This window comes from Ranitomeya imitator, chromosome 5, assembly GCF_032444005.1.
Source record: "Ranitomeya imitator isolate aRanImi1 chromosome 5, aRanImi1.pri, whole genome shotgun sequence".
Lineage (NCBI taxonomy): Eukaryota > Metazoa > Chordata > Amphibia > Anura > Dendrobatidae > Ranitomeya > Ranitomeya imitator.
The window spans coordinates 56,533,452-56,549,325 of NC_091286.1; the positions used below are offsets into that span (position 1 = coordinate 56,533,452).

A 15,874-nucleotide genomic window follows, 5' to 3' on the forward strand; every position below is an offset into this window, starting at 1 on the left:
CCTAACCTCGCAAAAGTCTTCATCCCAACCCTAACACAACTCTTCAACCTCTCACTTACAAATGGTGTCTTCCCCTCATCCTTCAAACACGCATCAATCACACCTATCCTCAAAAAACCCTCCCTCGACCCATCCTCTGTGTCCAGCTATCGCCCGATATCCCTTCTCCCTTATGCCTCAAAACTACTGGAACAGCATGTCCATCTTGAACTGTCCTCCCACCTCTCCTCCTGCTCCCTCTTTGACCGGTTACAATATGGCTTCCGAACACATCACTCAACTGAAACTGCCCTAACTAAAGTGACCAATGACCTACTAACTGCCAGGAGCAAGCGACACTACTCTGTTCTCCTCCTCCTGGACCTGTCTTCTGCCGTCGACACTGTGGACCACTCCCTCCTGTTACAGATTCTCTCATCTCTTGGCATCACAGACTTGGCCCTATCCTGGATCTTATCATATCTAACAGACCGGACATTCAGTGTCTCCCTCTCCCACACCACCTCCTCACTTCGCCCCCTGTCTCTGTTCCCCAAGGCTCAGTTCTAGGACCTCTACTCTTCTCCATCTACACCTTCGGCCTGGGACAGCTCATAGAATCCCACGGTTTACAATATCATCTCTACGCTGATGACACGCAGATCTACCTATCTGGACCCGACCTCACTTCCAAACTGACCAAAATCCCGCACTGTCTGTCTGCTATTTAATCCTTCTTTTCTGCTCGTTTTCTAAAACTGAACATGGACAAAACAGAATTCATCATCTTTCCCCCACCTCACTCTACCCCTCCACCTGACCTATCCATCAATGTCAATGGCTGCTCACTTTCCCCGGTCCCGCACGCTCGGTGCCTCAGGGTGATCCTTGACTCTACCCTCTCTTTCAAGCCATATATCCAAGCCCTTGCCTCCTCTTGCCGATTCCAACTCAAAAACATTTCCCGGATCCGTGCATTCCTTGACCATGAAACCACAAAAACACTAGTACATGCCCTTATCATCTCCCGCCTTGACTACTGCAACCTCTGGCCTCCCCTCTAGCACTCTGGCACCACTCCAATCCATCCTAAACTCTACTGTCCGTCTAATCCACCTGTCTACCCGTTATTCCCCAGCCTCTCCTCTTACCAGGCCCTTCACTGGCTTCCTATTGCCCAGAGGCTACAGTTCAAAACACTAACCATGACATACAAAGCCATACACAATCTGACTCCTCCATACATCTGTGACATGGTCTCCCGTTACCTATCTACACGCAACCTCCGATCCTCTCATGATCTCCTTCTCTACTCCCCTCTCATCTCTTCTTCCCACAACCACATCCAAGATTTCTCCCGTGCTTCCCCCATACTCTGGAACTCTCTACCCCAACACATCAGACTCTCACCTACCACGGAAACCTTCAAAATGAACCTGAAGACCCACCTCTTCCGACAAGCCTACAGCCTGCAGTGATCCCCAGTCTACTGAACCGCCACATGACCAGCTCTACCCTCACCTAGTGTATCCTCACCCACCCCCTGCAGACTGTGAGCCCTCGCGGGCAGGGTCCTCTCTCCTCCTGTACTTGTGTGCCTTGTTTTACTCATGTTTAATGTATTTGTCTGTATTTGCTCCGTTCACATGTAAAGCGCCATGGAATAAATGGCGCTATAAAAATTAATAATAATAACTAAGAAACAAAGAGAAAAATTGTCTGTGTCCTTATGGGATTAACTACATTTCTGCAGCAATAAATCCCAGCTGAGGTCCCAGCGTTCCCCTTACATTCACTCCTTGACAGTGAACTTCAAACCAACCTTAGACTTTATTTTTAACCAGTAACTTCTTGTGTGACCACACACTTCATTACATGACTTCAGGGCCTCGTCACTAGTCACGTTTGATCACGCGAGAATCACACAACGACCACCTCCTGCCCCAAAAATAGAGGCGGAATGATCTAGTACTGCTACAACTCTCAAAGCATGCCGGGTAATGTAGTCTTGTCGGAGCGGAGTTCCCAGTAGAACGTCTGCACGCGGCGTCAGGGAAGACTACAAAGCCTCGTCACATCGGAAAGAAAAGAGGCGAAGCACAGAGGGGGTGTGTCAGTCACGTGGTACCATTCAGACTGTAGAAGCGCTGGTAAAGGTGACCTGCAGTCAGTGTGACTGACAGAAGCTGCAGAGACCGGACACGTATCCCTCCGCCTGTCAAGCATCATGGTGGGTACAGGGTGATTCTCCGCGCCTGGAGCAGAGGCTGGATGCCCCGGTGTGTCAGTGCGGCCTGTGGCGGTGACATGATGCCCCTCCTTATTCTCAGGGTGCAGGGAGCTGTGCTGGGTGGCGTGCTGCCAGGAGGCCGGCACTGCGGTGTCTGTAACCTTGTGTCTCCCCGGAGGGGCCGCGCTGTACACCCTGCACCCAGACTATAGGTGTATATAGGGGTGTCTATAGGGCGGCTGGGGCTTCTCCCTGCTGTCTGTCCATTTGTCTCTGGACATAAAGATGGCAAATAATGAGTATACAACGTAGAGCCATGGAATACATGGGTGCTATAAGTCTTACACCTTCAGGAGCGTTTTTTTTTTTCTATTTTTTCTTTTTTTTTTTTCTGGCTAAATTTTTACACTGATGGGTTTCATTTAAATTCTGCACTATTTGGGGTTTTTATAGGGTTTTTTTTCCTCCTCTGCAGGTAAAACCTGCTCTCTCGGCACGAAGAGACTTGCTGTAAAAATAAAAAAAACAGCAAGCACAACAGATAAATGTGGCATGACCAAAAATAACCCCTTTTTTTTTATTTTTTTTTGTTTCCCACCCCCAACAAATTGCTTTCTAAATGGGTTAAATCGCTGAAAAAAAACAAAAATTGAAACAAGTGACCGGCTCTATTCTGTAGAATCTCAGATTTTGGACCAAAAATCCAAGCCGTGTGCGTGAGACCTCTGAATTCTCTTTACTGTAAAATGCAGCTACATTCTTTCTAGAGAACACATAAATGTGAACATGCCCTTATCTGGGACTGGCTCAGGTACTCATGTCTGTAATATCGATAACACTGAGTTACAATCCTGTGCTGTAGGGTAAAGTTCAGACATAAATGCTTTTTTTTTATTTTTTATTTTTTTTTCCTCTCCTTAATTGGCCCATTTAATTGAAGTCTATATGTAATCCAAGCAGTAAATGTAGGTTTTGTTTTGTTTTTTAAAAAAAGGAAAATTGTAACTGGCTGTCTGGTGCTGTGAATGGCAGTATTGTCCGTGTAGCTGGATAATTGCTCACTTTACCATTCCCAACGTCCTGTAATAGCTACTTGACTTATTAGTGAAATGTTCCAATAATTTATCAGAGCTTGATTCCCCCTCCAACACTTTTTTTTTTTTTTTTTTTTTTTTTCCTTCAAAAATATCATGTTATGCAATCATGCTGCTTTTTGCCTCCTGATAAAACCTGCTGCATGTCTACTGTAAGGCTGTGGTCAGATATAGTGGACTGACTGCTGGTCTCTGGGTCTCATAGGAGCCCCCTGCAGTCTGTGACATAAGGATAAGGCTGTAGTTGCCTATTCCCGGAGCGAGGTTGGTGAAGGCGGCACGCACTCCGAGCAGAGCTGATTTATGGGCACCTTGTCCTGGCCCTTTTTTTTTTTTATCTAGTGTTCTCCTGTTTGAGTTGGAGGTCTTCCCATGGCTCCTGTAGAGGTGCGATCTCCTCTGCACATCTGACTGTAGTGTGTCACACATGACATCCGATCCGACATCCTGGCCATCATCCTCTATGTTCACGTTTCAGGATTGGGCCACAATGTGCAGTACATTTACATGGCCGGCGTCTGGTGACTCTCATTTAGAAGCTTGCGTTCTCCTATAAATCTTGGAGTGACTGTAGTTGGAGACTCTTGCTCTTAGGAAGTGGTGGCTACATCTCCATGTTCTGAGGGTCATTAAAGGGAACCTGTTATAGAAAATGGTGTCTGAGCTGCAGGATGTTACAGAGCAGCGGGAGCTGATAAATTGGGTATCAATCTGATCAGTGATTCTTGTAGTATTTGACATCCCTGGTGTTTGTAGACATTGGCCGCCCATTAACCCCTTATACAGGGATGACTGACCGTCTTTCCTGTATGATTGTGCATGCAGACATAGCTGTCTCCCAGTGGTCATTACCATGGATACCTAAGATGCAGTAATGCCCTCAATGAGGTAAGCGATATAGCCAATCTGGAGAACTAGACTAAATTTGTAATTGGAGGTATTTACTAATGACACCTACTACATATTGGGATAGGATCTTGGAGCTGGCAATATGCCTTTAAATTATTGGTATTTAAGTGCATTTGCTGTGTCCACTCTGACCCTCCCGGCACAGCCTGGACATGCCCTAAGGGCTCCATTTACCTGACCAAAGCCAAGCAAAACCTGTAACCTCCATGGCCGTTAATATTCCATGTGCTGATGTCCTTCTGTTTCTCCAGCCTGAAGCCATCAGAGTCCTGGTGACCGGAGCTGCTGGTCAGATCGCCTATTCCCTGCTGTATGGCATTGCTAAAGGCGATGTCTTCGGAAAGGACCAGGTAACGGAGCAGAACAATGCCCCTGTATTGGCTGTGGTTTACGATGATCTGCAGATGTTTCCTACATGCATTCACCGCTTTCCTCCTGTTGGCAGCCTCTTGTTCTTATCCTCCTGGATATTACCCCCATGATGGGAGTCCTGGATGGTGTAGTCATGGAGCTGCAGGACTGTGCCTTGCCTCTGCTCAAAGGTAAGGCCATGTCTTCCTTTACGTGATGAATGGGGTATAATGACTTGATTGCTGTACACAACTGGGCTTCTACATGTAGAAGCTTCCCAAAGGATCTGCAAGAAATGACCCTAAGACAATGGGACTGAGCTACAGAAATTTGGTTGAATGTGCCCAAAAAAAATTTTTCCATACCCTCCACCACATGAATTTTGACTCCTGAAAGTGGACTAAAGGGGCTGTTGCTTGGATTGCTATCCCATGTGCCAAAACTACAGGAGGAATGATCGTGGTTTTGGTGCAACATGAGACCCCAAACAGAATGAGTTTTCTTACACCTTCATCACAACCATGCACCAAACCAGCCAGCATGGGACCAATGTGCGTTTTAAGACTTTCTTCAGGTTTCCATCATATAATTAGACAAGATTAACAAATCAACCCAAAGGTGAAACTCCCTGCTGATCTCAGTGCATAATCTGCCGAGAATCTGTAGTCCACTGTCCGCAAAAAATCTGCAGTCTAAAACTTGGGGGATTAAAAATGCCAGACCCTCAGCCATAACTGGAGTCATTTTTTGTTTTTGCCCTGTTACTTAATAGTATCTGGTACAAGACGACATGTAAATGTGAATTATTTTTTTTTGTCTTGAAGATTTTTTCCGTTTCAACCCATCATTAAAGGTTCAAAGAAAAGAAACTGACTAAGGCTACGTTCACACTAGCGTTCGGCTAGTGTGCGTCGCTTTAGCGTCGGGCGACGCAGCGGCGACGCACGCATCATGCGCCCCTATGTTTAACATGGGGGACGCATGCGTTTTTGCTTGTTGCGTTTTCCGACACGTGCGTCTTTTTTGACGCTAGCGTCGGACCAAGAAAACGCTACAAGTTGCATTTTTCTTGCGTCCGATTTTCGTCAAAACGACGCACGCATCGAAAAACGCAGCATTTTTGCGTGCGTTTGCACGCGTTTTTCGGTGCGTTGTGCGTCGCCGACGCAGCGGCGCACAACGCTAGTGTGAACGTAGCCTAATGTTTATCTGTAAGGCAAAGGTTAAATCTGCAGACTAAGGGTACCGTCACACAGTGGCATTTTGATCGCTACGACGGCACGATCCGTGACGCTCCAGCATCGTAACAATATCGCTCCAGCGTCGTAGACTGCTGTCACACTTTGCAATGTACGACGCTGGAGCGATAATTTCATGACGTATGTGCGATGTAAAAGCCGTTGGTTACTATGCGCACATCGTATACAATATCGTGCACACCTTTGTTACACCATGCGATCATGCCGCCACAGCGGGACACTAGACGACAAAAGAAAGTTTCAAACGATCTGCTACGACGTACGATTCTCAGCGGGGTCCCTGATCGCAGGAGCGTGTCAGACACGGCGAGATCGCTGGAACGTCACGGATATATCGCTGGAACGTCACAAATCGTGCCGTCGTAGAGATCAAAATGCCACTGTGTGACGGTACCCTAAGGACAACATGTTGATGAGCTGTAAACTAGCTAATACGGTAGGATTGTCTGTATACTGTTCACAAGTTCATCATAGATGGGGATCCGTCAGCCTCTGCACCGAATATATTTGGGCAGAGGCTGATGCGAGATGTGGGTGGCAGAGAAAAGTGCCATGTAAAAATCGCCTGACCCTGGATTTGGACACTAAGGTGTGGCGGAAAATTAACTGCAGATGAAATTATTTTTTCTGACTATTTTGTGGCAGCAAAATACAACTCCTCTATCTAGGCGATTGCTATCCAAGAATGTTTCAGATCAGTCCGAGCTCCTGACTACTCACTTGTGTGTTAGAGATGACAACCAGGAGGGGTAAAATGTTACAAAAATTAATCCAGGGAGTGGAGTACATTGACACACATTAAGCTGCAATGGTAGAATCATCCAAACTTGCACATTAACTAGAATGCCCACACATATAACATGACCTTAAAAAAACAAAAAAAAGCCGCAAATGTAGTAATTGGTCCCTTAATGTCCAACTGTTCATCATGCACTATATGACCACTGTGAATGACAAACTTTAATGTTTTTACACTTTGTAAATGCCATACATTAAAAGAAATCTAACACTCCTGTGCCGAGCTGGTAAGATACATCATGAAGTCTGTGTATATTTTATCTACAGAGGTAATTGCTACAGACAAGGAAGAAGTGGCTTTTAAGGACCTAGATGTTGCCATTCTTGTGGGCTCCATGCCAAGGAGGGAGGGCATGGAGAGGAAGGACTTGCTGAAAGCCAATGTAAAGATTTTCAAGTCTCAGGGTGCTGCACTGGACAAATATGCAAAGAAGACTGTTAAGGTGACTTTTTTTTTATTTTTTAGGATCCACCTTACTCAATATGGGACAGTTCAGTCATACGAACTGTCACTTGTCAAAGTTAATAGCTGCAAAAATCGAGGCTAGACTTGGTTTTTGTCATCTGGATGGAAATCATTAAGGGGGGGGGTCTACAAGAATAGAAAGGAGCTAACGAAAATATAATTACTTGTAAATACACGTAGCTGGTTAAGTTTTCTGTTTTTTGTCTAGGTAATCACTATAGTGCACTAAAATGGCAGCTGTTTGACTTTTTTAATAGGACAGGTGCCTGTGAGCGTGTGCAGTAGGATACCGGCAATCTGACAGCAGCAGCTAGTCAGTCATTGACACAGTGGTGTGAGCAGCCTCTTCTTACCTCAGCACTTTTGGTATCTCCAGTATTAGATCAGATAGACAGGGCAGACAGCAGTGTGAGCAGCCTCTTAGCTCAGCACTCTTGGTATCTCCAGTATTAGATCAGATAGACAGGGCAGACAGCAGTGTGAGCAGCCTCTTAGCTCAGCACTCTTGGTATCTCCAGTATTAGATTAGATAGGCAGGATGGACAGCAGTGTGAGCAGCCTCTTCTTACCCCAGGACTCCTAGTAGCTCCAGTTTTAGATCAGATGGGCAGGGTGGACATTGGTGTGAGTGGCCTCTTCTTACGTCAGCACACCTGGTATCTGCAGTCCCGGGAGCACATCTTGTATAGTGGGGGGCTACCTCTGCCCCCTCAACTTATCATTCTATACCAGTTTGTCAGCTAACGGGATGGTAGACATTTAAAATTATATAGTGATTCCCTCCCTACAGAAAACATGATATTTCTAAATGATTATTTGGCACTTATTTATGATCCTTCCTTTGGTTATACATAGTCATCCCTTTGCAGTTAAGGCAGGGGCTGAATGTACAGAACCAGATTAGGACCACTTCATACACTAGTAGAGTTCTCATCTCTTATGGATCGCCTGGAATCTCATTTAGTGGCAGTCAACGTAGTGTGTAAACCTCCAACCATTTGGGTCTGCTTCTGCCATATTTTTCTGCATTGTATGGTGGGGTTGAGTCGCACATTTATACTTTGTATTGCAGCCGGTCAATGAGATTTTTGCAACTCGCTTACTTGCTTCAGCTGTAGAACACGGCAGATTGCAAAAAATCCTGTGTAATTGCCCTCTGGCAATGTACCCCAAGTGTGGGGGTGTTAAAGCCACTCACAGGTGAAGGCTCAAACACTGGGTCTTGAAACAACAAGTGATTTGATTTTTAAGCATGGCATCCTCACTATGTACGTGGTGGGGCAATAAAGGTACATCCGCATTAAAATGTAATTAATTTTTTTTTTTTTCCCTATTTTAGGTGATTGTTGTGGGAAATCCTGCAAACACCAACTGCCTCACTGCACTAAAGTCTGCTCCATCCATCCCCAAAGAGAACTTCAGTTGTCTCACCCGCTTGGACCACAACAGGGCGAAGGCTCAGGTATGGTAACTGCAACTCTTGTAAAACAAAGTTTTATTAACTTAAGCTTCTTTCAATTATTAAATTTTTTTTTAATCTGCTTTCTTTCCCTGCCACTATCTTCCCAGTCTATCTTCCAGTCAATGGGGGGGAGGGAGGGGGTGCACGAAATATCTGACACCACACTTCCCATAATTAATCATCTTTATTTAATTGCAGCATTACCACCTATCCTTATGATGTGAAGTCATTGTCCTAATTAGTGGGGGGCAACAATTTGTATGTCTAGTGGTAATATGCATGCAACCATTCACTTGCGTAGAGGAGCCCTATTTTCATGATTTAGAGGGTCCTAGTAGTCTGAAACCCCATCCGCACCCCCTCTAGGCTATCACTCACCCACCTCCTGACCTGGTGTAACTGGTGAGAGACAAGCCAACCCTACCCCCCCCCCCCAATTTTGCCACAAAATACTGGGAAAACTTATTGACTCGAGTATAAGCCTAGGGTAGGAAATGCAGCAGCTACCGGTGAATTTCAAAAATAAAAATAGATGCTTCATACCGTTCATTATTGCCCCATAGATGCTCCATATAAAGCTGTGCAATATATAATGCTGCTGCAATAAAAAAAAAATCACATACTCTCCACTCTTCGCTCAGGACGCCGGCGCTTTCAATTTTTACCTGCTCCTCGTGCAGCTCCGTCTCCAGCACTGACGCTCAGCAGAGGGCACCCACTGACCACATCACCGTGCCCTCTGACCTGAGCGTCACAGCCAGAGGATGCTGGAGACGGTGCCATACCGGAACGAGGAACAGGTAAATATCGCGCAGCGCTCCCCTCCCCATATACTTACCTGCTCCTGGCGCGGTCCCTACTTCTTCCACCGCTGCATCTCCTTCCTGTATTGAGCGGTCAGTTACCGCTCATTGCAGTCATGAATATGCGGCTCCACCTCTATGGGAGGTGGAGCCGCATATTCATGACTGTAATGAGCGGTACCATCTGACCGCTCAATACAGGAAGAAGATGCAGGGACCATGCCAGGAGTAGGTGAGTATAATTTGACAGCCCCCGCTCCCCCTCCCCTGCCGACCCCTGGGTATGACTCGAGAGGGGGACTTTCAGCCCAAAAAATGGGCTGAAAATCTTAGTTGATACTCGAGTATATACGGTATTTATTATTATTTATTTATTTTTATTTTTTTTAAATCCAACTTGTTAATGGGGTCATCTGGTGAAAACCATTTATCTTCCATCCTCAAGCTCTGCTGATCTGTGCATGTTCCGGCAATCGTATCCCCCACCGATCAATGAGTTATCACTCATCTAGTGACTAGGTGTTAACTTGTCTTCTGAGAGCCCAGGGGCATACACCTTCACCCGGCACAGCCCTCCATGCAGTATAATGGCCCCACTCAATACTTCACTGTATAATGGCTCTCAAATAGCCATCTAGAAATTATAAAGGCTCCCACATAGTCCACCATGTGGTCTAATTGGCCATGTGTAATCACAGATTTAAAAAAAAAAAAAAACTCCTTCCCTCTGTCCCCCACTGTTCCGGTGTCAGCATGGAGCATTCTGACCCGGTCTTCACTGCTCTGCACTGCAGACACTATGAAGTGGTGTCATCACTGTCTGATCTGACATGTGGGAGAATAATGGAGGAAGGAGTGGAGCGATCCCTCTGTCATAATTGTGGTCAACTGTATCGGCATCAGTGGTGCCAGGAGGGTGCCCAGTGTTAGCGCTGGCACTGGACCCCATAGTGGCCACGTGATCTGATGGCATCGGTGGTCCACCACTGCAAGATCGCCCTTTAAAGGTGATGTAGTGGAGAATTGGTCTGATATTTATTTTTTTTTTTTTTTCCTTCCAGATTGCGATTCGTCTTAATGTGACATCTGATGAGGTTAAGAACGTGATTATCTGGGGAAATCATTCCTCCACTCAGTATCCTGATGTTAGTCATGCTGTTGTAAAGCTGCAGGGGAAGGATGTGTGCGCCTCTGAAGCTGTGAAGGATGACAGCTGGCTGAAGGGAAGCTTCATATCGGTAAGACGTCTATCACCAAGATGATGCCCCCACTGCATCTGGCACTGCGGGTAAACTGTGCTTGGCCCAATATAACGGGTGCAGCCTATACTGCCATTCCCTACTGGGTTGCAATGGGAGTTATTTTCAGTTTTGACCTGAACACTTTCTGACACTCAGACTGATGGGTATTTGGTTCTTTATAGCCTTTAGTATGTTGGTTCAATCTGCAACAATTTGTAGAAGGACCAGGTCTGAAAAATATATTAAATTACATTATTAGCACTTTTAAGTTTTTAAAAAAAAAAAAGTGTAGAGTTGATGGGTCACCTTGAAAATTTTGGAGGGTTAACCTCTAGCCCCTGCGAGTCTCTCCTACTTCACCCGTCATTTTCATATTTATTTCAGAAATTGATGGCGCCCATGAAAATAAGAATTTGTAATGTATCTTATCAGAGCAATTAATAGGTAAAATGTTTTCATTCAGTGATGACAGATTTTCCCATTAGAGATGGGAAATGACAGTTGGTGCTATTAAAAAAATCTATGAAAGAGCTAGAGGCAGATTCTGCTACAAGGTCTCCTGGGACAATTAGTTCTCCATAGAACGTCAGGTGGACACTGTCTCATAATATCAGTAATGGGAAAGTCTTCGCTGAATAAAACACTTTACCTGTAAATTAAGAATGATCAGCTCAGGATAAGGGAAGTGGATTACTTTAAAATTTTACAAGTTTCTCACTTTCACATGTAAAATTTCATGATTAGAATTTTAAACCATGGTTAATGGTGACTGCTGCAGACAATCCCTGGCTGAGACTGGTGTATAAATATTGTTAGTTTACATCATGTGAACGTGCCCTTTAAATGAATCCTTTATTAGTGTTGAGCTTGTAATATGCATATCTGTGCTGTTAATATAATGGGAAGCGTTTTCACCTCCAGCAATTTGAGTCTCCGTCTTTTAATAGACTGTCCAGCAGCGCGGTGCAGCTGTGATTGCAGCACGGAAGTTATCCAGCGCCATGTCTGCTGCCAAAGCCATCTGCGATCATGTGCGGGACATTTGGTTTGGAACCCCAGAGGTAAATAATGGCAATTATTTTTATTTTGTTTTCCTTCTCACCCCTTAGGTGACTTGTATGTGCACCTGCATATTGCAGTAATGTATTACTGCTATATAACATTCTCCGCTACTCATACGAACACGTGGCACTCAGATGGAGTGGACTTTTAGGCAAACAATGCTGATCACTGTCCTTACCACCTTTGCTTCATCTCATAGGGAGAATTTGTTTCGATGGGTGTGATCTCTGATGGAAATGCGTACGGTGTACCCAATGAACTCCTGTATTCTTTCCCTGTTGTCATCAAGGTACGATACTTCTGGGTATTTTAGGTTCTCGCCCCCATAAATTTTTTTACTTTAAATATTGCGCTCTGTTCTCCAACAGGACAAGTCCTGGAAAATTGTCCAAGGCCTCAAAATTGATGACTTCTCCCGTGAAAAGATGGACGCGACGGCCAAAGAACTTCAAGAAGAGAAGGACACGGCCTTTGAGTTCCTCTCAATCGCGTGACTAGAAATTGATCCCAAACCACAATTAAGTCCTGAAAAAATGAAAAGCTGTCTATAAGTTTTAGCATCAAGTACTTATTTATGTCTACAACCGTTCTCAGTAGAAAAGGCACTGAACATCACATCAGATTTGGTTTTGTATCTGTGACTAGTTTAGTCATTCCTAGCAATAGCGAATTAAAAAAAACAAACCCCTGTTTGGGGTGTACACTGTGTTGTCTCCTGGAGTGGCTTTATTGAGATGTGCTTTACAGGGACCATATGAGAAAAAATGGAAGCATGGCTGTAATCTAAAATACGTGGACTATCTAGTCTGACATGTTGTGCAAACCTGGTGATCTGTGCATGGTCGGTGGTCCGGAGCTCCTGCTGTCACTTCGGACACTCAGATTCTCCCAGTTTCATTGACTGAGTTTCTCCAAGTGAAGCTAGTGCTGTCTCCTGAGGACAGACCACCCACAGTGCACTGAACACCAAATGTCACAAACAAAAAGGGGAGAAACCGACCGTGAAGTCCAAAATATTGTATATGAAAATCAGGATAAATTTATTAGATTCCATATCAAATAAAATAGCGGAAAAACAATGTAGATAACAGAATCAAGTTGTAAAAATGGTCACTAAAGTCATTAAAAAACTTTAGAAAACAAGGATGCATATCCAGGATGGTAAAACTGAACATAAGTGCCAAATAGAATCTGACAATCAACCGCTGCAGCCTGTGACTGACTGCAGCGGTTAGGTGACTGAGCAGCATGTCCTTCTACAACATTTGACCAGTGCCAATTGCAGGTCGCAGTGGTACTGCTGCTGGCGGGATGGGTCCAGGTTCTATTTCTTATGGATAGAACAATTGAAGCCCACCGACTCTACAGCTTCTCTTTAACCTATTAATATAATAAAATTTCATTTAACCAAGGATACAAGAGGCAAACTCGCTAATATGGTACAAGCCATCACATGTGGTGACTTTAGCTGAAGGCACCTGCCTGAAACTACCCAGGATCCTCTGACGCCGGTACCTCCCTTTCCCAGTCCTTCTGTGCCTCGCTTAACGTTACCTGTAAATGTCGGCATCTCTCTGCACATCATGTCCCTGTTCATTTACGCTGCCGTCACGGTTTAGAGCTCAGCACTGAATTCCTTCAGGGAACCCCCCTCAGTGGAATCTTTGGGGGACCCCTTTACAAACTTGGCGCTGAGCACTTACCAGTGCAGTGATATAATTGTATCTGCTGAATTATTAGTAGGGATAACTAGCGCTGACTACAAGGGCAAAGGATTGTCTTCCTGCTGCAAAGCTTGACCATCAGATGACAATTCAGCTCTGGGCCAGACTAACACTGAGCACTAATCAGCACTTGGGTTTCCCCATAGCACCTTTCTGGTGCAGTCTCTTCCTAAAATTTTCTTCCTAATCCCACTTTCCTTTAGTTACCTTAGAGGTTGTCTCCCTGCCCTAATGGGGGACAACAAATACAATGAGGTTAAATAACCCTCTCCTTCCTGCTATCCAGTGGGTGTTTTTTTTTTTTTTTTTTTTTCCCTGTTCCCCCAGTGGGGCATGAAGAGGTTCCTGTAGGTGCTGTCGTGGCTGGTGAACGAAGCACCTGGGTATTCTTACTATCCGAGGTCGAGCGGTGTTTCCTCCATGTGGCTGCGCCCATCTCCATCTTACTTGGATTTGGGCCCTCTTTCCTGCCCCTCCCGCGCCTCTGTTGGGGGCAAAGCGGGCCGGTGATGTGCTGCTGGGGTCCTCTCCAAGCTCCCCGGCGTCGTCCTCTGGTGTGTAGTTCCGGGTTCACGCGTGCCGTATGTGACGTCAGCGACGCACTTCCGGTTTGCGGCCTGGGGCTCCACGCTGGAACGCACGCCATCTCCTGCGTTCCATGCGGGGCAGATCGCTGGCATGTTAGGGTCGTCCCTGGCATCCCTACAGACCAAAGGGAAGGAGGAGCACACAATCAACGCTGGACCTCGATTGCTTCATATCCTGGTCAGGTGCCTCCAGGTAAGACGCTGTGTCTCTGTGTGACTGCGTACAGCTTGACCATGGACGGCGACAAACCCTTTGCTACTTCTGCAGATCCCAGCGTTCACCCTCCTAATGTGAGTAGCTGGGCTGGTCCCTTCACTGTTCAGCCATGTTAAGATTGGTCATTTAGTATACCTCTTTCTTTTTGGGAGAAAAGGTATCTGCCCCAAAGAACAAACCCAGCCGCAAGTGAGGGGTTTGTGGCTACCTTCTACCTACAAGAAGACCCTGTGTCAACCCTGTACAGATGACCTATTACGTGCTGAACAGCCCTCCGTCCTGGACAGCATTAACACACTAAACAGGAGGTACAGACCTCCATGGCGGCCTTTTCCCAACCCCAAGTGTTGCATTTCCTCCCTTCCCCTTTCCCCGGCCTCCCCCCCCCTTAAAAAGAAAATGGCACCAGTTGATACTGATTCTGACTCTGGTGAGGTTCATACCTCCGAGTCAGATGATAATTGGGAGAATGAGGGCTCCACATCCACCCCAGGATGAAATGTTTGGGGGCCTGAAACCCTAAATTAAAAAGGTATTTCCAATCATGAAAATGTTCAAAATCTTATTTTCCAAGAGTGGGCTTCACCAGAGAAGGGCCTTAGTGTTCCTTCAGATTTCAAGCACAGTTTTCCCCTAGAGGGTGATAGTTCTATTTGGGAGGTTCCTAGGGTGGATGTCCAGGTCTCTAAGGTTACCAAAAAGATGTCTCTCCCGTTTGAAGACTCTTCTCAATTGAAAGATCCAATGAATCGAAAAATAGAGAGCCACTTAAAGTCCTGGGAGTTCTCTACAAACCTGCTTAAAGCAAATATCGCATCTACTTGCGTCACCAGGGCCTTGGTCCTCTGGCTTCGCAAATTAAAGGAACATCTCTCCCAGGGTACGTCCAGAGAGGAAATCCTGGACTCCCTTCCCCTTCTTCAAAAGGCATCAGGGTTCTTAGCCGATGATTCAGGAGAGTCTGTTCGTGTGGCTGCTCGGTCCTTAGTCCTCTCAAACTCAGCCAGTAGAGCCCTTTGGCTGAAGTCTTGGGGAGGCGACATTACCTCTAAAACTAAACTCTGTGCCATCCCCTTTCAGGGTCACCATGTGTTAGGGCCAATCTTGGATGACATCCTGGATAAGGCCTCTGATGGGAAAAAATGGCTTCCAGAACAAAAGGTTGCTAGGAAGTGGTTTTTTCGCCCCCCCCCGCCCCCCATCCTCGTGACCAGTCCTCCCAGAAGGACTTTAGGGTCGCTGGAGCTACCCAAAGGGGGGTTGAGGCAGGAATATCCTTGTGCCTCAACAGCAACAGACCCGGATAAACAGTGACTCTCCAGTGGGGGGCCGGCTCTGTTTCTCGCCCAATGGTAGTGCATATCCATGAACCAGTGAATCCTCCACACCATACAATTCGGACTAAAATTGGAATTCAAGAGCCCCCTCAATGCCTAAGAATTGCCCCGATACAATCCCCAGGACTCCTTTCTCCTTCAAATTCTGGATCTCTTACAAGAAAAAGTGATTTCTCATGTACCTCAGCAGGACTTAAGCAGAGAGGTCATTACTCTCCTCTATTCCTCATAAGATAATCATAAATTTAAAACCTTTGAACCAGGTCATCAAATACCGAAGGTTCAAGATGGAGTCAGTCAAAACGGCAATCCCACTTATCGGGCGAAATTGGGTAATGGCAACGATAGACCTGAG

General features: G+C 45.8%; 1 protein-coding gene across 1 annotated transcript; it reads left to right on the plus strand.

Annotated features, from left to right (window-relative positions):
• The first annotated feature begins 1,941 nt into the window (after window positions 1-1,941).
• Window positions 1,942-12,360, plus strand: MDH1 (malate dehydrogenase 1). Its single transcript, XM_069768697.1, has 9 exons — window positions 1,942-2,209; window positions 4,464-4,562; window positions 4,658-4,754; window positions 6,888-7,063; window positions 8,426-8,548; window positions 10,413-10,589; window positions 11,540-11,653; window positions 11,854-11,943; window positions 12,023-12,360. Exons 1-9 carry the CDS (start codon window positions 2,207-2,209, stop codon window positions 12,146-12,148), a joined length of 1,005 nt encoding a protein of 334 aa, XP_069624798.1. The 5' UTR covers window positions 1,942-2,206; the 3' UTR covers window positions 12,149-12,360.
• The last annotated feature ends 3,514 nt before the right edge of the window (window positions 12,361-15,874 follow it).